General features: G+C 42.9%; 1 protein-coding gene across 3 annotated transcripts in view; it reads right to left on the reverse strand.

The window, feature by feature from the left end:
- Positions 1 to 24,687, reverse strand: part of LOC112264138 (BDNF/NT-3 growth factors receptor) — a 73,982-nt gene that overhangs the window by 31,605 nt on the left and 17,690 nt on the right. For all 3 annotated transcript variants that reach the window (XM_042330646.1, XM_042330644.1, XM_042330645.1), the window contains one exon: positions 2,051 to 2,236. In XM_042330646.1, the coding sequence (XP_042186580.1) occupies positions 2,051 to 2,236 (186 nt within the window). The remainder of the gene's footprint in view (positions 1 to 2,050; positions 2,237 to 24,687) is intronic.

Consider the following 24,687-nt stretch of genomic DNA (forward strand, 5'->3'; position numbering starts at 1 on the left):
AATTTCAGACCAAATAAATGCTCAAGTAACAGACACATCTCAACATCAACTGTTCAGAGGAGACTGTGTGAATCAGGCCTTCATGGTCAAATTTCTGCAACAAACCACTACTAAAGGACACTGTCTGTGATTTATTTAGAATTCAAGGCACACTTAACCAGCATTGCTACCACAGCATTCTGCAGCCATATGCCATCCCATCTGGTTAGTGGGACTATCATTTGTTTTTCAACAGGACAATGACCCAACACACTTCCAGGCTGTGTAAGGGCTATTTGACCAAGAAGGAGAGTGATGGAGAGCTGCATCAGATGACTTGGCCTCCACAATCACCCAACCTCAACTCAATTGAGATGGTTTGAGATTTGGACCACAGAGTGAAGGAAAAACAGCCAACAAGTAATCAGCATATGTGGAAACTCCTTCAACAGTGTTGGAAAATCATTCCAGGTGAAGCTGGTTGTGAGAATGCCCAGAGTATGCAAAACTGTCATCAAGGCAAAGGGTTGCTACTTTGAAGAATCTAAAATATAACATAACACCTTTTTGGTTACTAGGTGTGTCCAAACTTTTCACTGGGACTGTACACGAACACACACACACACACACACACACACACGCACGCACACACACACATGTTTTGTTCTTCTATCCTCGTGGGGACCTACAATTATTTTCCATCCAGAATCCTATTTTCCCTAAACCCTAACCCTAATCATAACATTTACTCTTACCATAACCCTAACCTTGACCTTAACTTGTAACCCTAACCCAAACCCAAACCGTTAACCTAACTCCTAACCCTAAACCTATTTCTAACCCTAATTGCAACCCTAATACTAAACCTAATCCCTGATCTTAAAATAGCGTTTGTCCTCATGGGGATGTGGGAAATGTTGCCACAACAGAGAATTTTACCTTGTGGGGACTTTGGTGGATTTAAGGCCACCACAAGGATAGAAGAACCCCCCCACACACACACACACCCACACACACACACACACTGAGACTACTGAGAGACACTATTATAGAGGTTATCTTTGCCTCTAAATGTCATATGCACAGGAACATGTGTTCATTGACATGACCTTGAAATTAATGGATTAGATGGATACAGCTACACTGCTGACAAGTGGCATTGATGCACAAGCACTCACACACAATGCGTGCGTGCGTGTATGTGTGTATGTGTATGTGCATATCTGTCTCCGGTCTCTTCTCTTGTCTGGGCCAATTCGGAGAGGGCTGTGGTCTGACTGGTCTCTGAAGACAGTACATTATTATTATAATTTGTTGGTACTTTTTTCCCCTTTTTCATGATATCCAATTGATAGTTACAGTCTTGTCCCATCGTTGGAACTCCCCTACGGATTCGGGAGAGTCGAAGGTCAAGAGTCCTCCAAAACACAATCCTGCTAAGCCGCACTGCTTCTTGACACACTGCTTGCTTAACCTGGAAGCCAGCCGCACCAATGTGTTGGAGGAAACACCATCCAACTTGCGACCGGAGTCGGGCTTGCAGGCGCCAGGCCCGGCACAAGGAGTCTCTAGAGCGCGATGGGACAAGGAAATCCTGGCCGGCCAAACCCTTCACTAAACAAGACGACGCTAAAATGTCAGTCAATTACACTCAATACTGTACTTCACACACACAAACACACACACACACACACACACACTGAGAACGCGTCCTGTCCCACTCAACACATTTTATCAGCAGCTCCAAGGCCAGTTCCATAGCAGCTGAGAGGTTGTTGCTATGGCAACCCATGCATACGCACATTCAGGTGTGGGTTCTTAGATGGCGTCTACAATATGTGTTGGCGTAACAGATTCACGGGGACATCAGCACTCAGATCCCCTGAGATCTCCTAGTCCGCACGTTACTCTTCTTCGCTGCAGCATAGTAGGCTATGTCAGCTCAGAACATGTTGTTACCAGTTAAAATGAACTGGTGGTGAAGGGAAGACATTCATATGTGTGTTGCATACTTGTCTCTGTGTGTGTGTGTGTGTGTGTGTGTAAGCCATGGTCTTGTTGTTCTACTCACAGGTGTCTGATTTGAGCATGCTGTTGCTGCGGAAGTACTGAGGGTTCTCGATGACGGGGATCTTGGTCATGCCGATGATGACGGCGTCTGGGCCCATCTCAGAGGAGGACGGAGTGTTACTGCCGTTGGACACATGGTGGAGAGGAGAGGCTGAGTCGTCATCATTGCTGATCACAGACGATGCACCTGAGAGAGGAGAGAAAGCGAGGGGAGTGGAATTCAGTATGAGAGAAAAGGTAAAAGAGAGGAGAGAGATGAAGAGAAGAAAAGAGGTGTTTGAGGAAAATGAAGGTGGAAGAAGGAAAGAAACAAATGGAAGGGGAGGCATGTTTTTGTCTTAGCAAAAAAGCACAAAGCTTAATTACATACCAATCACCACACCCGTCCTTGTTCATTGTCAAAGCCCATATCCAAAGCACGCAATATGGGTATAACACATTTTATATGCAACTTTACAACAGGTAATATTCAAATATAGTTCAATAGTACATTTTGAGTGCATTTTGTATTGTTACTGTCTAGGATTTCATTGGTCTCCTCTGATCCACCAACAGAAAAATGGTCTTTAAATGGGAAATCTGTGTTTCTAACAACAACAAAGCATCCGCCCCTCCACTGTTTCAGTGAACATTTGACATTTTTACATTCAGCTGACGCACTTATCCAGAGTGTTTAATTGGAGCAATTAGAGTCAAGTGCCTTGCTCAATGGCACAGACAGATTTTTCACCTTGTCCACTCGGGTATTCAAACCAGCAACCTTTCAGTTACTGGCCCAACATTCCTCATCGCAAGGCAATTTCCCTCCTCCCGTAAACATCTAAGGGGTGGGGCTGGAGAAATGTGACCACTCTCAAATGCATTGGCAGCTATGAAAGCCAGATCAGACAGTTGAACTAAGCTCATGCGGCATTTACAGTCAAATTCCTCAAGATCAATGGCTATATATCATGAATTTGAAAGTCTAAAAATGGATTTGACAATTGTGAATGACCTCTTTAAACTAGCGGAAGTTGAGGACCAAACCTATTTTCAAAAAATTTATTCAAATTGCATGTGTGTATCCCCTCAGTGGCGATGAACGTACAACAGTAGTTTAGGTCATGGTGAGAGAAAGTGCGTTGATAGAGTGCTTTGTGAATGGGGAAAGAGAACGATGGGTCTGACGCTGAGCCCGTGCTCATTCCTTTGTTGTCCATCATTTCTCTGTGGACCAAACTCTGTTTCTTCTCTGGTTTCCACTTCCCAACCCAAAATAAACAATTAAGCTCTTATTCTCATACACACAGTCTCAATCTCTAAACACGAACACATACACACGCACCTACACTCATGCACACGCACACACCAGTGTTGTTTTTGGAGCAGTGGAGTCATGGAAGTGGTGCATTCCTAAGGAGGAGGAGGCAATGGAAAAGGACAGAGAAACAAAGAGGGATTGTCTCTCAGCAGGCTTATAAGGTTGTGTGTGTGTTTGTATGTCTGTGTGCTAGTATGTGTGTGTGTGTGTGTGTGTGTGTTAGTGTGGGTGTATGCTTCCATGCGTGCACCCTGATCATCGGATTGTGGTGAAACATGACTGGTATGTTCCTACAAGTCAAAGCACAGGTCCGTCGAAAATAGTAGATGCATTGTGGAAACAGGACACAACATAAGCCCTGGCGCATGACAGCAGCACTCATGAAAAGCATTGTAGCGACCCTTACCAAGGTAATAACGAGATAGTTATGATCTCCCTCACGAAGGTTAAGCCTAGTGGCGCAGTGGTTAGCAAGTTAACCATCCCGTAGTGGGACGATTTACCCTAATTCATACTGACTAGGGCCAGGAGTTTTTCCTCACCACGACATCTGACCAGGAAAAACTCTACAGGGGTCTTAGTTTAGGACTTAAGGTGAGCCTCGCCTCCTGGTGGTTTGAGAATTCCAACTAAACTTTACGATCTCACAACACCGGATCTCTTTCATCCAGCCTTTCTTTACTGGGCTGCCGTGGCTTTTCTCTGCTACTTGAGGTTCAAGCGGAGCGAGGACACTATAGCGCTCTACAGAGGAGCTCTTTCATTCTCCACCACTAATGTGTTGAGTGGTTTCTCCGCAAACAGGCTTCTCTCTCCCCTGTGGGTGCTCAAATTATGTGCCCGAATTATGCCTCCCTCTCCACCGCCTTCCTCAGGAAGAGCCGTGACGCTACCGCATTGTACAGTAATGGCTGCACTTCAATGCATTGTTGAGACTGGAGAGACGTCCATCTTGGATCTGACTGGACCTCAATGTTCTGGGCAGTGTAAAAAGAGACGTACGTATGGATTTTCTCTGACTGAGAGAAGTGATCCTCCGAGCACGGCTGGTCTAATCAGGTTGACCTGAGGTGCAGACAGCCTGGTAGACGACAGGCAGTTCGGGCATGTACATGACTTACCAGAGACAGTGACGTCCGGCGGCCCACATACACGCCTCTCTGAACCCCACAGAAACACACTCTAGGCCTGCCAAAATCGGAGAGTAATGAACTTCTCCTCGTTCTGTATCTCAATCAAACACCAACATCAACACTACAGTAATTAGAGAGTTATGGTTTTCAGCCATGATATTAGAGTGGGCATGTGCTTAAAAAAACACACACACAGCATCCCAAGCAGGTTATTGTCTCTAAGTGAGTGTGTGTGTGTGTGTGTGGGGGGGGATGCTCACTTTTAACGTGAGGTCCAGGGTCAGATCATTATAAATGCTATTTAGCCTGGAGAAGGGAGGGGAGGGAGCAGGTCAGTGGGCCGCGGGGAGTCGTTTGGGGCTGGGGGTGTAGGTAAAAGCTTAAGTGGGGTCAGGTCCTGACCTAACACCATTAAACAGACAGAGAGCTGCTCCGCTGCTGGGGTGGGCTGGCGGGGGGGGGTGACTCCATGTTTCTCAAATTTCTCATTTCAAAGTGTTTAAGGTTAAGTTTAGACACCAGCTCCACATTTGTAAGGTTAGGGTTAAGTTCAGGCATTAGCTCCTAATTCTTAAGGTTAGGCATTAACTCTAATTGGTTACGGTAAGGGTTAAGGTTTGGGATAGGCTTTAAACAAATATCTCAAAAACAACTTTCTATTGCTGGATTTGAACATGCGACCTTTGGAATCAAAGGCAGATGCTTACGGAACCTATTTGAAGCGAACACTGCTCACTGATGCTCCTAGTGGCCGGTTTCCACATCATTTCCTGACATCCTCAGACATGGATGGACGTTGAATACTGACTTGTATCACCGGTGACCTGGTTGACTATATTGATCTCCTCTGGCTTGCTGGGCGCTCTCCCTTAGACAGACAGACTGACAGTAGCAGAACATTTATTGGACATGGGGGTTAAGGGCTGTTGGGGTTATGGACATGTGGAGTGTATTAAACGGTTTAAAATGGCATCATGTCTATCAGTGTTGTCAAAATGAGGGGAGATGCTGAGATTGAACCCAGGAGGAACTTGTGTTCCTCGTCCACTTCAGACATGCTCAGTGCTAACCAGCAGTGATGTCGAGTGACCAGTAAAGTGTCCTGTCACTGTCACCCCTCTGGTCCGCTGACCCCCCCCAAATCAGCCACCCCAGGGCCCTCCAGCAGGGTAACCCGAGCATGTTGCTCTCTAAATCCACCTCTAACCCCGCTGAACACAGGAAGTGATCTATCGATCTCATGTACACTGAGGAAATTAAGGGTGGAGGGATAGGAGGAGGAGACAAAAAAGTGTACGTAGGAATGAGAGGAGAGGGGGAGAGATAGAGAAAGGAGATGAGGAGGGGGATGATGGACAAATGAATTAATTGAATAGGGGGAGAGAGAGAAGGATGAAGGGATGAAGACCGATGGAGATAGAAGGAAGGATACAATTTCATTTACACTGCAATGAAATGACAGGCTCTGAATCCAGCCCTCTCTGTACCTGACAGAGCAGGACCTAGCTGCAGTCAACAGCATATCAGATTCCTAACCAAACCCCTCCATTTAAAAATAGAGATTTCTCTCTCTCTCTTTCTCTGTCAGTGCTTTTCTATTTTTAATTAAAAAACACATTCACCTTCTCATATGCCACTAGGAAACCAGCTCCCCTCTTCCCACTCAATACAAGCAAAGGTGACGAGAGAGAAGGAAAAGGAAGGAAAGTGGAGTAGAGTGGAGGGAGGAAGAATAATGAAAAGGGAAGAGAAAGAGAGACAGGTAAAAAACATACGTTTCCTCCCAATACTGTTTGCCATCCATTGTTTGTCTTGTAAATGAATGGCTGTAAGTGTGGTGGTGCACTCTGTAGGTTCCCTGATGTGTTTAATGTTGAATGGCCACATTAATACACACATATGCATGGATTGATGACATTTTGACAATCCAGTCTGAGTGTCAATGAGGGCTTTGAATTGCACTCTTTCAGCCACTATTTGTGTGTGTGTGTGTGTGTGTGTGTCGAGTGAACCTCAATAAAAAATTTTTTTTTAAATTAACCAGGAAAAGGCCATTGACACCCAGAGCCCCTTTTTCAAGGGAGACCCCTGGCCAAGAAGGCAGCAACGATCAATAAATTACAGAATTAAACATACAAAAATACAATACAACAACATGATCCAGTCCAAAACAAGCATTTATACTCAACAAACAGAGCAGCACAACGTTGCTTTTTATCAAGTGCATTAATGATGTCGTTTTCCACTGCCGTAGCTGCAGTTGTGGTGCTGTGCCCCAATCTAAAGCCAGACTGAACCCCGCTCAGTATGTTCTTTTCAATTAAGACGTTTTTAACTGAGTTCACCAGGGGGATTCATATACTTTGGCCAGGTTAGGGAGTTTAGAGATAGGACGATAGTTATTAGCATCTGAGGGATCTCCACCCTTTATCAGTGGGAGGACATAAGCTGATTTCCAAATGCTGGGTATGAAATTGGTCAAGAGACTCAAGTTGAAAATGTGAGCCACAGGTTCAGTAATAATACCAGCTGCTATCTTTAAGAGGTAGCGGTCCAGGTTGTCTGGACCTGCATACTTTTTATTCTCCATTGCTTTTAGTGCTTTATAGACCTCAGCATGAGAAACAGGCTCAAAAATTGAAATGGTTCACATGAGGGCCTATATCATAGTTTACTGTAACTATATGCCTCTTGGATATGACGTAAAAACACTACAGCAATCAATCCATGATATATAGCACAACAGCCACATAATACACTTTACAAGAGGCTCTTGGCTCTGGATATTCCAGCAAGTAGCCTATAAAAACACATGTTATATTGCATATCGGAGGGTACACGTATATTCCAATAGAAAAAAAACTTTAAAGGCCCAGTGCAATCAAAAATGTGATTTTCCTGCGTTTTATAAATGTGATCCTTAATTCGGTCTTATGTGGCAACATTTTTTTTGTTTTTTATTTAATTTTTTTATTGGATAAAATTACAGACTACAAAATGTTATATCATACACTGCAGTTAAGGAAAAATGGGAAAGTAATTCTGCTTTGAAAGTTGATAAACTTGTAACCCCACTTTTGAGAAAATGGCCCTTGAATGTATTTCTTTGTCTACACCCATTCAACATCATTCACAACCACTTAAACCTTAGCCCCACCCATCTCTTTAAGGATTCACATGTGAGGCCATGTGCTAAACAGAGTGAGTAAGGTAGTGTAGTAAACAACCAAAGATTTCAAGACTAAAAGTGGTGAAAGTAGTAGCAAAAAGTAGTAGTAAAAATACACTTTATCTAGTCCTTGGCCAAAATCCTATTCTGACTTTGGTGCAGGTCATGTTGTTCTTCACATTACCGTCTCTGGTAAACACACAATATATCAAATAAAAATCTAAGTTTATTTGTCACATGCACAGGATACAGAAGATGTAAATGGTACAGTTAAATGGTAACTTACATATTTGCATAGTAGAAATATCTAAAATAGAACATGTCCCAATAAAGATATAGTATACATATTAGATGATGCTTACCCACTTACCCACACGTGTCTAAATTGATGGGTCATGTGAAAGAAATGCTATAACCAGCCCCCGGCCACATCTAGCTAAATTGATTGGTCCTTATTGTCTAGACATGTACACATGTTCATGAAATACAGTAGATGGCCGTAATCATCCCCATGTAATCATCTGACGAAGCTAAACAATGAACATTAATCCAAACCCATAGCTACACTACGAACGGATTGTCATAGCTAGCCACCATGCATGAACTGCTGTTGCATGAATCTGCAGGTAGCTAAATCTAACCAACTGGGTTCAATGTTAGCTAGCTAGCTAACATTATGCTATAACTAGCAATGCAGATGACTATCTGAGATACAAATAATATTACTACGCAGATAATGCACATAACCAATGTTCCCTCTAAACTTCTCGCAGTAGCCCCGAGACTGCCGTGCAGCTCCCCCTGGACTGCTACGCAGAAATATCAGCTCACGCAGAGAAGCACGAGATTGAACTTCACTCAACTTTCTAGAGCAACGGTCACCTACCGGTCCAACGTATTCCTAGGCTATTGCCAAACATTTCTGTTAAAAAAAACAACGATAAAGCCTTGTTTTTTTCTTATTCGTCTCGGGCTGTTGGTGGTAGGTGCACCCGATTCTGCTACCCTGTGTGCCTGTAGGCGAACTGTTGCCATTTTGCAAAGGTGGAAAAAGTACTTAATTGTCATACTTGAGTAGAAGTAAAGATACCTTAATATAAAATGACTCAAGTAAAAGTAACCCAGTAAAATACTACTTGAGTAAAATATTTTAAATGTACTTAAGTACAGAAGTTGAAAAAGTACTCAAATGTCATACTTGAGTAAAAGTACAAAGTAAAAGTAAATGCTACACATAAAATTCCTTATATTTGGCAAACCAGATGGCACAATTTCCTGTTTTGACAGATAGGGGCAACTCAGACATAATTTACAAAGAAAGCATTTATGTTTAGTGAGTTCACCAGATCAGAGGCCGTATGGATGACCAGGGTTGTTCTCATGATAAGCGTGTGAATTGGACTTTTAACTGTCCTGCTGAGCATTCAAAATGTAACTAGTACTTTTGGGTGTCAGGCAAAATGTTTGGAGTAAAAAGTGCATAGTTTTCTTTAGGAATGTAGTGAAGGTAAAAGTAGGCAAAAATATAAATAGTCAAATAAAGTACAGATACCCCAAAATACTACGTAAATAGTACTTTAAAGTATTTCTACTTATGTACTTTACACCACTGCCATTTTGAACCATTACATGTGTCTGAAGGTACAAGCTCTGCCTTCCCGGCGGGCCCAGGGAGCAAATCAAGTGCACTATAGGCCTACCGCTAGCCAATCGGATGGCTCAGATGACCGTGTCTGCAGTAACGTAGCAGGCATAAAAGAAAGCTACAGCAAAGTTGATCCTGGAGATTTCAAAACGTTTAAAACCATGACTAGAGAGAGGCTGTCAACGAATACAACAAAGAGATGCTGTTTAAGATCTTACTCAGCACTGTCAACACTTTGTATTCAACACTTTTATAAGTAATGAATGAGTAGGAAAGTGTATCTATAGGCTTGCGCTGTTGTTATTATTAGTGTTTTTTTTAATATTGAGGAATATTTCACTTTCTTTGTTCATAGGGGTAACAACATGAATTTGTGCATGAGGCAGAAATAATTCGCCGGGACTCGAATTTTTCCAGCTGGAAGATGGTGTCCCTTTTTGGTTAGTGGAGGAAAGGGGAGAGCCTAGGGATGTTGAGAGGCGGACCCTAAGTCTGCTGCTCTCTCCCTCTGCTGAGACTGACAATCAGATGCAGGCTCCATCAGTCCATTAAAATTAAAAGCGAATTATTTAAATGTATGCTCACTCAGCTGTGTTTCACAAGTAATACAACAACGGATCTATTACTGGTGTGATCATACAGCCTATAAAAATTCAATCAAAGCCAAAATGCGGTGATAATGTATTTGGCCTATAGCTTACTGCACAAACCTCATTTGTTACAGTACTGTTTTTAATTGGTTAATGTTGAGCGGTAGATCTCGGCTTGCATTTTGACTCAAAGTGATCTTGACCCAGAAAAGGTTGGTGACCACTGTTCTAGAGTTTTCCCTGTTAAAAATATCAATGTTTCACTTTACTGTGGCAATTGTGATCGAATCAACACAATATTAGGCACTTTCAATGCAACAGGCTTGAATAAGCTAAGTAACCAATAGGCAGAGGGGTAGAATAATTTGTCTGATTCTCTGTAATAATGGTATTGGAATAATAACATATTTTATTTTGTAGTGGTTTCTTGATTCAAACAACACAACAACATTTTCAGTCACCTCCTTGTTTGAAGGACAAGTGGATAAACAGGTTAATGTCAAGCCCTACATATATATTTTTTTCAAAAGTTTCATGAGTTGTAGACCTACATTGAACACCACACATTGGCTGCTATTTCCACATTAAAATGTTATGGGATGCATTTTCGGGAATTGTTTTTGATGATAGGCCACTCTGGTAGGTCTACATTATGATCAAATAGCCACAGTAGCCTATATGGCCACTGTTAAAAATGTAACTTAAAGCGGCTACACACTGGAAGTTACACAGACTTTTTACAACGTTCAAGTTTGTGCTCAGAAGACCTGAAATGTGCTCTGTGATGAAAAAAAATTGAGGGAAAATTGCACGTAACGTTAGCTAGTGAGCTAGCAAGCTAGAGTTTGCTAGCACGCTAACAGTACTTTTTAACTTGCAATGAAAATGACTTTGACAAAATTAGAAACAAACAGTGAATTCAGAAAGTATTCAGACCCCTTGAATATTTCCACATTTTGTTGCTTTACAGCCTTATTCTAAAATGAATTAAATGTTTTTTTCCCCTCATCAATCTACACACAATACCCCATAATGACAAAGCAAAAAAAGGTTTTTAGAAATGTTTACAAATTTAGAAGAAAAAAAATGAAATATCACTCTTTAGACCCTTTACTCAGTACTTTGTTGAAGCACCACTGGCACCAATTACAGCCGTGAGTCTTCTTTGGCATGACGCAAAAAGCTTGGCACACCTGTATTTAGGGAGTTTCTCTCATTCTTCTCTGCAGATCCTCTCACGCTCTGTCAGGTTCAATGGGGAGCGTTGCTGAACAGCTATTTTCAGGTCTCTCCAGAGATGTTTGATCGGGTCCAAGTCTGGCCTCTGGCTGGGCCACTTAAGGACATTCAGAGACTTGTCCTGAAGCCACTCCTGCATTGTCTTGGCAGTGTGCTAAGGGTCGTTGTCCTGTTGTAAGGTGAACCTTCACACCAGTCTGAGGTCCTGAGCACTCTGGAGCAGGTTTTCATCAAGGATCTCAATGTACTTTGCTCTGTTCATCTTTGCCTCGATCCTGACTAGTCTCCCAGTCTCTGCCGCTGAAAAACATCCCCACAGCATGATGCTGCCACCACCATTCACAGTAGGGATGGATTGGCCAGGTTTTGAGCGGTGCCTGGTTTCCTCCAGACGTGACGCTTGGCATTCAGGCCAAAGAGTTCAATCTTGGTTTCATCAGACCAGAGAATCTTGTTTCTCATGGTCTGAGACTCCTTTAGGTGCCTTTTGGCAAACTCCAAGCGGGCTGTCATGTGCCTTTTATTGAGGAGTGGCTTCTGTCTGGCCACTCTACCATAAAGGCCTGATTGATGGAGTGCTGTAGAGATGGTTGTCCTTCTGGAAGGTTCTCCCATCTCCACAGAGGAACTCTGGAGCTCTGTCAGAGAGACCATCGGGTTCTTGGTCACCTCCCTGGCCAAGGCCCTTCTCCCCCGATTTCTCAGTTTGTCCGGGCGGCCAGCTCTAGGAAGAGTCTCGAATGCACTGTATAATATCTGAAAATGTAGCTACACTCTTACCCGTATATATGGATGAATGTTTGTTTGGCCTGTTCTGTCAAGTCACTGCGGTTCACGCTGACTGTGTGCAGAAAGTAGTCCATCACAACTTTTTCCCACTGATCTTGGTCGATAGAGCATGCCAAATTCAGGGCAACAATGTTGTTGAGAGCAGTAGCAACACTTTTGCAGTACTCCATGGCTAACGTTGTATCTTTCAAAAAAGCAGTGGTAGCAATGATTATCTACACATAATCAGCAGTTCATGTTATAGACAGAACCATTTTACATGGCAGACCAATCAAAACACATCTCTCGGCATCTCCAGCCCATCCATTATCTCAGCCAATCATGTCTAGTGGGGAGGTTCGTGTCTTTTTCTGTGACTAAACTAACTCAGAATTATCTAGCAAATGTATTCATATTTACAGATGGCATACACGTTTGTTGTTAAGGCACATGCAAGTGAATATGTTCCAGAAGGCATTTCTACCCCAAAAAACATATTTTTTATGTTCAAATGCCTTCCTGTGAAGTGGTGACGTGCAGCATATGCCTAGCTTCCTGAAATGGGTCACATATACTGTACCAGTCAAAAGTTTGGACACACCTATTCATTCAAGGGTTTTTATTTGTATTATTTTCGACATTGTAAAATAATAGTGAAGACATCAAAACTATGAAATAACACAAATGGAATCATGTAGTAACCAAAAAAGTGTTAAAATATATTTGTATTTCAGATTCTTCAAAGTTGCCACCCTTTGCCTTGATGGCAGCTTTGCACACTATTCGCATTCTCTCAACCAGCTTCATGAGGAATGCTTTTCCAACAGTCTTGATGGAGTTTCCACATATGCTGAGCACTTGTTGGCTGCCATCTCAATTGGGTTGAGGTCGGGTGATTGTGGAGGCCCGGTCATCTGATGCAGCACTCCATCACTCTCCTTCCTGGTCCAACTCATCCCAAACCATCTCAATTGGGTTGAGGTCGGGTGATTGTGGAGGCCCGGTCATCTAATGCAGCACTCCATCACTCTCCTTCCTGGTCCAACTCATCCCAAACCATCTCAATTGGGTTGAGGTCGGGTGATTGTGGAGGCCCGGTCATCTGATGCAGCACTCCATCACTCTCCTTCCTGGTCAAATATCCCTTCAAGTCTGGATGTGTGTTTTGGGTCACTGTCATGTTGAAAAACAAATGATAATCCCACTAAGCAAAAACCTGATGGGTTGGCGTATGGCTGCAGAATGCTGTGGTAGCCATGTTGGTTAAGCGTGCCTTGAATTCTAAATAAATCACAGACTGTGTTACAGGCAAAGCACCCCCACACCAGCAAAGCATCCCCTCACACCTCCTCCATACTTCCCAGTGGGAACCGCACATGCAGGGATCATCCATTCACCTACTTTGTCTGTGATTTATTTAGAATTTATTTAATAGTTTTGATGTCTTCACTATTATTCTACAATGTAGAAAATAGTACAAATAAATAAAACCATTGAATGAGTAGGTGTGTCCAAACCTTTGACTGGTACTGTATTTCCGCACTATGAGGGAATAATACTGTGAAATTGTGAAAATGATGATAGTGTAAGAGCTGTATGAAAACACTGTCTGAAATTTCTGCCTGTTTTGGTGGGATGGAGTTTTGGCCTGCCTGGTGACATCACCAAACGGGAAATTTGTTAATAGACCAATAAGAAAGAGTGTTTAAAACTTTTCCACCAATAACAGCTAGTTTTCAGTTTTCCCCTCCCCACTCAGGTCACCCCAAGACAGTCCTAGCAAAAATCTTGCTTGAGAAATTGCTCTTTGCTAAGAAGATATTTTTGTTTCTTTTTGACCATTTTAATTGAAAACAATCACAGTAAGGTACTTAATTGTTACCCAAAAAATGATTTGATATCGAGATAAAAACATCTGCATTAGACCTTTAAGATGCACTTCCAGTTTAATAAATGTTAATACAGTATTTATTTTCCTCATTGTTAGAATGACTATCTAATTTCTCTTTAAAAATATATAGCACTGAAATAAGTACAAATATGTGCAAAACATGTTGATATACTATATGTCCTGGTAACAGAAAGTTAATGGTTTATGAAAACCTGTGTTTTATTTTCCTATGGAAGTGTAACCCTATGTATCTGTATCTCATGGAAGCTGTCTGATAAATGTGTCTCAACAGTGACCCTGTGTAAGATCATCAATTAAATACATCAAACCTGACCTACATTTGAACTGAGTGTGTGTGTGTGTGTGTGTGTGCGTGCGTGCGTGCGTTGCGTGCATTTGACCTATTTGTGTAAATTGAAAGTAATTGTGTAAGTTCACGTGTTAGCATGTGGAGATGCATGTGTGATTGTGTGTCTTTTCTATGTTTGTAAATGTGTTAAGTAGTATCTGCATGTACAAAGTATGTGTGTGTGTTGTGTGTATATGTCTGTCTGACGCAGAGTTGGAGTGCTGGGGGAATTATACTGTGATGATTAATTTAACACAGCCTTCCAGAGGTGTGTGTTTAATACATGAGATCTCAGCACAGAGTGCTGAGACAGAGTTAGGTCGAGTGTGTCTGGGCACTAACATATATCTCACTATGGCCTTACCTGAACACCTACCCCATTAACCCACTCTAAATTCCTTGGACAGACTCCTCTGTAGATGGTGATGAAAGTGGTGCTGGAGGAGAGAGCCTAGTGTTATCTAGTATAGAGTCTGGATTTTCTGGTGTGTGTGTTGGGGGTAGACAGTGTTCTGGATTAATTGTGCTTGTGTGTGTTTGTTTGTGCGTGTGTGTGTGTGGGGGGGGCAGATGTAGGTTATTGGCCGTCTTATCTCGGCCCCTCTGCTCTGCATTATTCATCTACAGAGAGGCTTTCAGGGTCTCACCACCGGACCTCCTGCTGATTGGATGGCCGGCTCCTCTACTGTGCCTATAGCTCACCTTCACTGTGCCGTGTACACCTCAACCGCCACACTCTATTTACATGACACCATCCTGCTAGTTGTCTGTTCCACTTGTTGTTTTTGTCTGTCTGATTGTCTGTCTGTGTTTGTGAGTCCGTCTCTCCTAGCGCCCAACCACCTCCACTGGAACATTATGAAATAACACAAAGCCTGAAGAAAAACACAGATCAAACAAATAAAATGAGCAGCAACATAAAGGACAATGGTGAAATCATAATAAAACCAATGATATATAAAGCATATGTGATTAGAAATAATATATTCAAATCATATCTACATGTAAAACATCCCCCAATAGTAGAAAGTAGGTCCCAGTTGCTGGTAAGACAGTGGTGCTTAGTATAGTTAGTGGAATCAACAGCATTGAGTGGTGGGTTAAGGTTGATTAGTGAATTAGTCCTACAGTGCAAGGGCAGGTGTACAAAACATTAACACCAGCTCTTTCCCATGACATAGACTGACCAGGTGAATCCAGGTCAAAGCTATATCCACTTCAATCAATGTAGATGAAGGGGAGGAGACAGATTAAAGAAGGATTTTAAGCCCTGAGACAATTGGAGACATGGATTGTGCATGTGTGCCATTCGGAGGGTGAATGGGCAAGACAAAATATTTAAGTGCCTCTGAACGTGGTATGGTAGTAGGTTTCAGGCGCACCCGTTTGTGTCAAGAACTGCAATGCTGCTGTGTTTTTCAGGCTCAACAGTTTCCCATGTGTACCAAGAATGGTCCATCACCCAAAGCACATCCAGCCAACTTGACACAACTCTGGAAAGCATTGGAGTCAACATGGGCCAGCATCCCCGTGGAATGCTTTCGACACCTTGTAGACTACATGCCCTGACGAATTGAGGCTGTTCTGAGGGCAAAAGGGGGAGGGGGTGCAACGCAATATTAGGAAGGTGTTCTTAATGTTTTGTACACTCAGTGTATATACAGTCGTGGTCAAATGTTTTGAGAATGACACAAATATTAATTTTCACAAAGTCTGCTGCCTCAATTTGTGTGATGGCAATTTGGATATACTCCAGAATGTTATGAAGAGTGATCAGATGAATTGCAATTAATTGCAAAGTCCCTCTTTGCCACGCAAATGAACTGAATCCCCCAAAAAACATTTCCCCTGCATTTCAGCCCTACCACAAAAGGACCAGCTGACATCATGTCAGTGATTCTCTCGTTAACACAGGTGTGAGTGTTGACGAGGACAAGGCTGGAGATCACTCTGTCATTCTGATTGAGTTCGAATAACAGACTGGAAGCTTAAAAAGGAGGGTGGTGCTTGGAATAATTGTTCTTCCTCTGTCAACCATGGATACCTGCAAGGAAACACGTGCCATCATCATTGCTTTGCACAAAAAGGGCTTCACAGGCAAGGGTATTGCTGCCAGTAAGATTGCACCTAAATCAAGGAGAGCGGTTCAATTGTTGTGAAGAAGGCTTCAGGGCGCACAAGAAAGTCCAGCAAGCGCCAGGACCGTCTCCTAAAGTTGATACAGCTGCGGGATCGGGGCACCACCAGTACAGAGCTTGCTCAGGAATGGCAGCAGGCAGGTGTGAGTGCATCTGCACGCACAGTGAGGTGAAGACTTTTGGAGGATGGCCTGGTGTCAAGAAGGGCAGCAAAGAAGCCACTTCTCTCCAGGAAAAACATCTGGGACAGACTGATATTTTGCAAAAGGTACAGGGATTGGACTGCTGAGGACTGGTGTAAAGTCATTTTCTCTGATGAATCCCCTTTCCGATTGTTTGGAGCATCTGGAAAAAATCTGGATGAAGACAAGGTGAGAGCTACCATCAGTCCTGTGTCATGCCAACAGTAAAGCATCCTGAGACCATTCATGTGTGGGGTTGCATCTCAGCCAAGGGAGTGGGCTCACTCACATTATTGCCTAAGAACACAGCCATGAATAAAGAATAGTACCAACACATCCTCCGAGAGCAACGTCTCCCAACCATCCAGGAACAGTTTGGTGACGAACAATGCCTTTTCCAGCATGATAGAGCACCTTGCCATAAGGTAAAAGTGATAACTAAGTGGCTCGGGGAACAAAACATCGATATTTTGGGTCCATGGCAAGGAAACTCCCCAGACCTTAATCCCATTGAGAACTTGTGGTCAATCCTCAAGAGGCAGGTGGGCAAACAAAACCCCACAAATTCTGACAAACTCCAAGCATTGATTATGCAAGAATGGGCTGCCATCAGTCAGGATGTGGCCCAGAAGTTAACTGACAGCATGCCGGGGCATGCATCACACGATGCAAAATATTTCAGTATTTTGCAAGTTATACATCTTTAAAACTTGATTGCTGACATGCAACACATTTTAAGACTATATCAACAATGGACTAATGGAACAAATTCCAAAAGATCGTTTTTGAGTGGAATTGTCCTTTAGCCACAATAGATAAAGAGACACTGTGTCCTCACAACCCCTAAAGAAAAGTATGGGAGTCACACAACAGTTGTCCCCTGGTTTGTTATTGGAAATTAATCAGAGTGGCAGGAGGAGTGGCAGGAGCTGACACAGATTCTTATTAGAATGTTCCATCTGCCTGGGAATGGAGGAGTGGCGGAGTGGAGGGCGAGTATCGAGCCAAAAACAATACCCTAATCGCCATCAGGTTGATAACTGGAACAGTAAGGAGGGATTGGAATGTGTCTTGGACAGACACGCCATGGGAGAGAACAGCAGCTGCTCCACACCTCACACAAAGATGTTACACAACCTAGGTGTCTGAACCACATCTCCTGTTAATCACTTTCTAGCCATGGCCCTTCCTTGCCAACTTGCCTCACCTGTATACAACTCCACTGATCATGTGTGTTTGCATGTGATTGTAGGCCCGTATGAATGTGTGGTGTGTGTGAACATGAAGGTGTGTGTGTGCGTGCACGACAGTGTGCGTCAAATCAAATTTGATATGTCACGTGCTTCGTAAACAACAGGTGTAGATTAACAGTGAAATGCTTACTTGGTCCCTTCCCAACATTGCAAAGAGAAAAATATAGAAAAAATAATAACGCGGAATAAATACACAATGAGTAATGATAACTTGGCTATATACACGACAGTGGAGGCTCCTCAGAGTAGGAAGGGGAGGACCATCCTCCGTGAATTGAATTTATTTTAAATGGTGAAACATTTAAAAAGTTATCCTTTTTAGATAAAACTATACTAAATATATTCACGCCACCAAATAATTGATTAAAACACACTGTTTTGTAATAAATATCTACAGTAGTCTCAACAGCACTTTGTAGGGTAGCACCATGGTGTAGCCGGAGGACAGCTAGTTTCCGTCCTCCTCCGGGTACATTGACTTCAATACAAAACCTAGGAGGCTCATGGTTCTCAACCCCTTCCATAGACTTACACAGTAATTATAACAACCTCCTGGAGGACATCCTCCAACATATCAGCGCTCTTGCAGCATGAACTGACATATTGTCCACCCTATCAAAGGATCGGAGAATTAATCTAGTACTGAAAGAATAAACTACAGCCAGCTAGCACTGCAGTGCATAAAATGTGGTGAGTAGTTGACTCAAAGAGAAAGACAACAGTTGAACAGTTTTGAACAAATAATTAATTTCTTTAAAAATGAAGTACTAGAGCCGATGTAACTGCTAAGCTGCTTGCTGACTGTTCACTGTACTGCATGATTGTAGTGGGTTTACTTACAGTTAGTAAGTTCTAGTAGCTATGTTGATAAGCTATGACGTTAGCTAATATGGTGACATTAACGATGTAGGCTATGTGTAGCGGTTAGCGGTTATGATATGAAGGTTTGGCTTGGAAAGGTTTTTTAGCCTGGTCACAGATAGCTGATGTGTTGTGCACTGAAGTCCACAAGCGGAGGGAAAAGTTTAGAGGAGGAGAGATGTGGAACTATCAGACCAAAATAAACTTTCTGAGGGACAGGGAGAATGGACGGCCGGTCCATTCAATTCGTCTAGGACCTGTCTGCTAGGTTGAGAGAGAAACTCAAGGAATACATTCCGATTAGACAGTCAGTGGAGGAAAAGAGGATCAAGTCTCACCTCAGCTTCCCGGCAGTGCTGTGGGTGTGGAGGGGAGCGCAGAGGATAGAGTTCACAAGCACGGATGAAGCCCCAATCAAGCTACAAGCTTGTCCCAAGCCAAGCTTGTAGCTTGATTGGGGCTTCATCCGTGCTTGTGAACTCTATCCTGGCTTGGGACAAGCTTGGCTTGGATGGGTAAGGATGGGAGGTTGGGGCAAACTTGGCTTGGGTGGTGTAAAGGGGGTGCAATCTGGGAGGGGGAGGTGGAGAGGGATGGGTTTGGCTTGGGAGAGAGAGAAGGAAGGATTTAACTATACTACAATGTCATCTGACTTGCGAAACCTACTTTAAACTGAAAAAGTGTTCTGGACAGATTAGGAGAGAGTGTTGAGTCATTATTATTCTGTTTGTCATTATAGCTAAGATTCAATGGCGTTATTGGTGAGAGTGGAGAGGGGCTCTATCCGAGGGATTGGGACAGGGTGACTGGGAGGGCATCAGACACTTCTCAGAAGTATGTGTGGGGCCTCCACTCATCTCATGTCAGTCTCTTGGTGGACCCACTCTCCCTTTTAATTTACAAGGTAATACAAACTGACCACAGTACCTAAGTGGCAGTCTTTCTCCAATGACATAATCCACAGACTGTTGGTACATTAGGAGAGGAGTAGGAGCTTAAAAGCCCTAAAAAGGCACAGTTCCTCAAAGTACAAAGAAGTACTTTGCTTTATGTTTTTTTTGTGTGTTCTCTGTTAAATGTCCACTCAGCCCACATGCTCACACGCTCTATATATGTACTGTAAACAATAACTAGGTGTTCATACGGTGAATCTCCCATTTTATAATGTTACCTTACATGTTACAAAATACACATTGATTTAATTGTACTGTGCATTCGGAAAGTCTTCAGACCCCTTGACTCTTTCCACATTTTGTTACGTTACAATTACTCAAAGGTATTAAATCATTTTTTCCCCCCTCATCAAACGACATACAATACCTCATGACAAAACAACCACAGCTTTTTTAGAAATTCAGACCCTTTACTCAGTACTTTGTTGAAGCACCTTTGGCAGTGGTTACAGCCTTCAGTCTTCTTGGGTATGACGCTACAAGCTTGGCACACTTGTATTTGGGGAGTTTCTCCCACTCTTTTCTGCAGATCCTCTCAAGCTCTGTTTTCATCATGGATCTCTCTGTACTTTTCTCTGTTAATCTTTCCCTCGATCCTGGCTAATCTCCCAGTCCCTGTCCCTGAAATGCATCCCCACAGCATGATGCTGCCACCACCATGCTTCACCGTAGGAATGGTGCCTGGTTTCCTCCAGACTTGACGCTAGGCATTCAGGCCAAAGAATTCAATCATTCATCAGACCAGAGAATCTTGTTTCTCATGATCTGAGAGTCTTTAGGTGCCTTTTGGCAAACTCCAAGCGGGCTGTCATGTGTCCTTTACAGAGGAGTGGATTTTGTCTGGCCACTCTACAATAAAGGCCTGATTGGTGGAGTGTTGCAGAGATGGTTGTCCTTCTGGAAGTTTCCCCCCATCTCCACAGACGAACTCTGGAGCTTTGTCAGAGTGAACATCGGGTTCTTGGTCACCTCCCTGACCAAGGCCCTTCTCCCCCAATTGCTCAGTTTAGCCGGGTGACCAGCTTTAGGAAGAGTCTTTGTGGTTCCAAACTCCTTCCATTTATGAATGATGGAGGCTACTGTGTTTTTGGGAACCTTCAATGCTGCAGAATTGTTTTGGTGCCCTTCCCCAGATCTGTGCCTCGACACAATCCTGTCTCGGAGCTCTACGGACAATTCCCTTGACCTCATGGCTTGGTTTTTGTGCCTTTCCAAATAATGTCCAATCAATTGAATTTACCACATGTTGACTCCAATAAAGTTGTAGAAACATCTCAAGGATGATCAATGGAAACAGGATGCACCTGAGCTCAATTTCTCATAGCAAAGGGTCTGAACAGGTATATTTCTACATTTTTTTATTATAAATTTGCAAGCAGATTCTAAAAACCTGTTTTCGCTTTGTCATTATGGGGTATTGATGATCGAAATCAAACATATTTAATCCATTTCAGATTAAGGCTGTAACGTAACAAAATGTGGAAAAAGTCAAGGGGTCTGAATACTTTCCGAATGCACTGTATGTCCCACAGGGGCAAATCTGGTGTTTTTAGATATAATTCAAGCTATATTAGATCAGATCCAGACAATAACTATTATTTTAGCAGGCGACCTAAATCATATATTCGATAAGATTGACAGAAGATGATGAAAAATGTCAAATTTAAAAATAATTTACAGGACACCTGGAGATTACTATTTTTAAATGCACGCAACAGTTTACTGGGTTTAAAAATCCATGACGTAGTGACATCGATTCATTCTCCGGTATAATGCTTAATTACACCAACAGAAAATTCACTATGTCATGTGACAGAATATAGAGAATGAAAAGAGCGCATCTTCAAGACCCCAAATGTATTAAATACGTAAATGGGAAAAAATGTAAACATTAAACATGTAGACATAGGGGACAGAGAAAAGCCAACACCAGATATAATTTGTGTCACGACTCCGACCGAAGGTGGCTCCCCTTCCCGTTCGAGTGGCGCTCGGCGGTCGTCGTCGCCGACCTACTAGCTGCCACTGATTCTTTCCTCCCCCTCCTTATGTGTTTATTGAGTACACCTGTTTTGAGTTGGGTATAATTAGTGAGGCTTTATTAGTCAGCCGGCCCGCCTGGTTCTTTGTGCGGGATTAATTATTGTGACCTTCTGTTTTGTAGTAAAGGAACGTGTTTGTTCCTGGTCGTGCATTTTGGTTGTGAGCACCCTGTGTTACATTTTGTGCATCAAAGAGCACAGCATCGCACTCTATGTTTCCTGCGTCTGACTCCACACCCACGACACCCGGAGCGTTACAATTTGGGATGCTTTTAAGGCGTACATTAGGGGAATGATAATCTCATACATGGAAAAAGTTATATCTGAGTTAGAAATGAAAAGTAAAGTAAAATGAATCAGTCTCTTGGGAAAAGCCAATAAAAATCATTACAAGGTAAAGAAGAAAACAACATATATATTTTTACTTATGCAGGAATATGATCTTTTACTTTCAAGAGAGACAACAACTACAGGTTAAACTACAAATAAAGCACACAACTTAATGGCAAATAAACCTGGTAAAAATATTGCAGCCCTCAAAAAGCAAATACACGCCAAACCAATTGTAATTTTCAAATGAATTAGAAACAACAATGTGATTAATGGCCATTTTAAAAGCTTCTTTGAAAATCGATATGAATCTGAATAAACAACAGTGGGACTGATCCTACAGCCTTCTTACACCCAACAACCCTGAAGCAATTATCAGCAGATCACTTAAAACAGAGATCACCCAAAAATAAATATCAGACACGGTTAAAACATTCACGGGGAGAAAAGCACCAGGAACGGACAGCTTTCCCATAGAACTCTATTGAAAATTTTTAGAGAAAGTAGCACCCTTATTTACACAAATGACAACACACGTTACTAAATTCAGTGCTTCCTAGTTCCATGTATCAAACAGTTATTTCAGGTATATTAAAACCAATCAAATCTGGAGAGTCACCAGCTGATTACCGACCCATAAGTTGAATAAATTGTGACAAGAACATAACAAAGCTCATAAGCAATAGAATGACAAAAGTTTTACCAAAAAATAGAAATAATCAGTAGCAGCAACGTATGAAAGGAGATGGAAAGGAGTGAAAGGAGTCCGTGCGAACTAAGAGGGTCAATGCAGATAGTCCGGCGGGTGAGACCGAGTGTGTGTGTGATGGTGATTCACTCTTTGAGCTTGGCCGGCGATAATGATTCATATTTGGAGCAGGGCTGGTTATGACATGTGTATCCGTGGCAACAGCATGCAGTGGGCTTCTGGGGCCACCCCCCTCCTGTGTCTTATTGCAGTCCTCCTGAAAACTACAATTCCACTCAACACTGTTCAACACCACTCACTACATTCAATAGAACTCAACACTACTGTACCCCTGCCACACAATTTAGAAACACCAGACCCTGATCAGCACAACGACACTGAATACTGTGATACTCACGCAACAAAGATTAGAACACTATATATACAAAACTATGTGGACATCCCTTCAAATGAGTGGATTCAGGTATTCCAGCCACACCCGTTGCTGACAGGTGTATAATATTGAGCACACAGCCATGCAATCTCCAGAGACAAACATTGGCAGTAGAATGTCCTTACTGAAGAGCTCAGTGACTTTTAATGTGGCACAGTCATAGGATGCCACCTTTCCAACAAGTCAGTTGTCAAATTTCTACCTTGCTAGAGCTGCCCCGGTCAACTGTAAGTGCTGTTGTTGTGATGTGGAAACATCTAGGAGCAACAACGTCTCAGCAGCGAAGTGGTAGGCCACACAAACCCACAGAACAAGACGGCCGAGTGCTAAAGCGAGCAGCGCGTAAAAATCATCTGCAACACTCACTACCGAGTTCCAAACTGCCTCTGGAAGCAACATCAGCACAATAATTATTAGTCGGGAGCTTCATGAAATGGGTTTCCATGGCCAAGCAGCCCCACACAAGCCTAAGATCACCATGCGCAATGCCGAGCATCAGCTGGAGTGTTGTAAAGCTCACAGACATTGGACTCTGGAGCAGTGGAAACGCATTCTCTGGAGTGAAGAATCACGTTTCACCATCTGGCAGTCTGACGGACAAACCTGGGATTGGTGGATGCCAGGAGAATGCTACCTGCCCCAATGCATAGTGTCAGCTGTAAAGGTGGAGGAGGAATACTTGTCTGGGGCTGTTTATCATGGTTCGAGCTTGGCCGCTTAGTTCCAGTGAAGGGAAATCTTAATGCTACAGCTCACAATGACATTCTAGACGATTCTGTGCTTCCAACTTTGTGGCAACAGTTTGGGGAAAGCCTTTTCCTGTTTCAGCATGACAATGGCCCCGTGCACAAAGTTAGGCACATACAGAAATGGTGTGTCGAGATCAGTGTGGAAGAACTTGACAGGCCTGCACAGAGCTCTGACCTCAACCCCATTGAACACCTTTGGGATGAATTGGAATGCCGACTGAGAGCCAGGCCTAATCGCCCAACATCAGTGCCCGACCTCACTAATACTCTTGTGACTGAATGGAAGCAAGTCCCCGCAGCAACGTTCCAAGATCTAGTAGAAAGCCTTCCCAGAAAAGTGTTCGACGTTCGATGTTCGACGAGCAGATGTCCACATACTTTTGGTCATGTAATGCATTTTAGTACACTCAATTGATAGACATCTGTCGCAGGTCTACTACCTAATATTCAGCACTACCTTCCCTAAATGCTACTAACTGCAGCTGATTTCTCCCCGCTACTGAAAACTCAATAGTCAGCCATGCCATTCCCAGCAGTCCTGCTTTAGGCCTCCTGCACATAGAGGAGCAATGATCTGCTGAGCCCTATAACTCAGGAGCATGTGTGACACACGCACACACACACACACACACACACACACACACACACACACACACACACACACACACACACACACACACACACACACACACACACACACACACACACACACACACACATACATACATACATACATACATACATACATACATACATACATACATACATACATACATACATACATACATACATACATACATACATACATACATACATACATACATACATACATACATACACACAGACACACACACAGACACACACACACACACACGCACACGCACACACACACAAACATACACAC

Source organism: Oncorhynchus tshawytscha, linkage group LG12, assembly GCF_018296145.1.
Source record: "Oncorhynchus tshawytscha isolate Ot180627B linkage group LG12, Otsh_v2.0, whole genome shotgun sequence".
In the NCBI taxonomy this organism is placed as follows: Eukaryota; Metazoa; Chordata; class Actinopteri; order Salmoniformes; family Salmonidae; genus Oncorhynchus; species Oncorhynchus tshawytscha.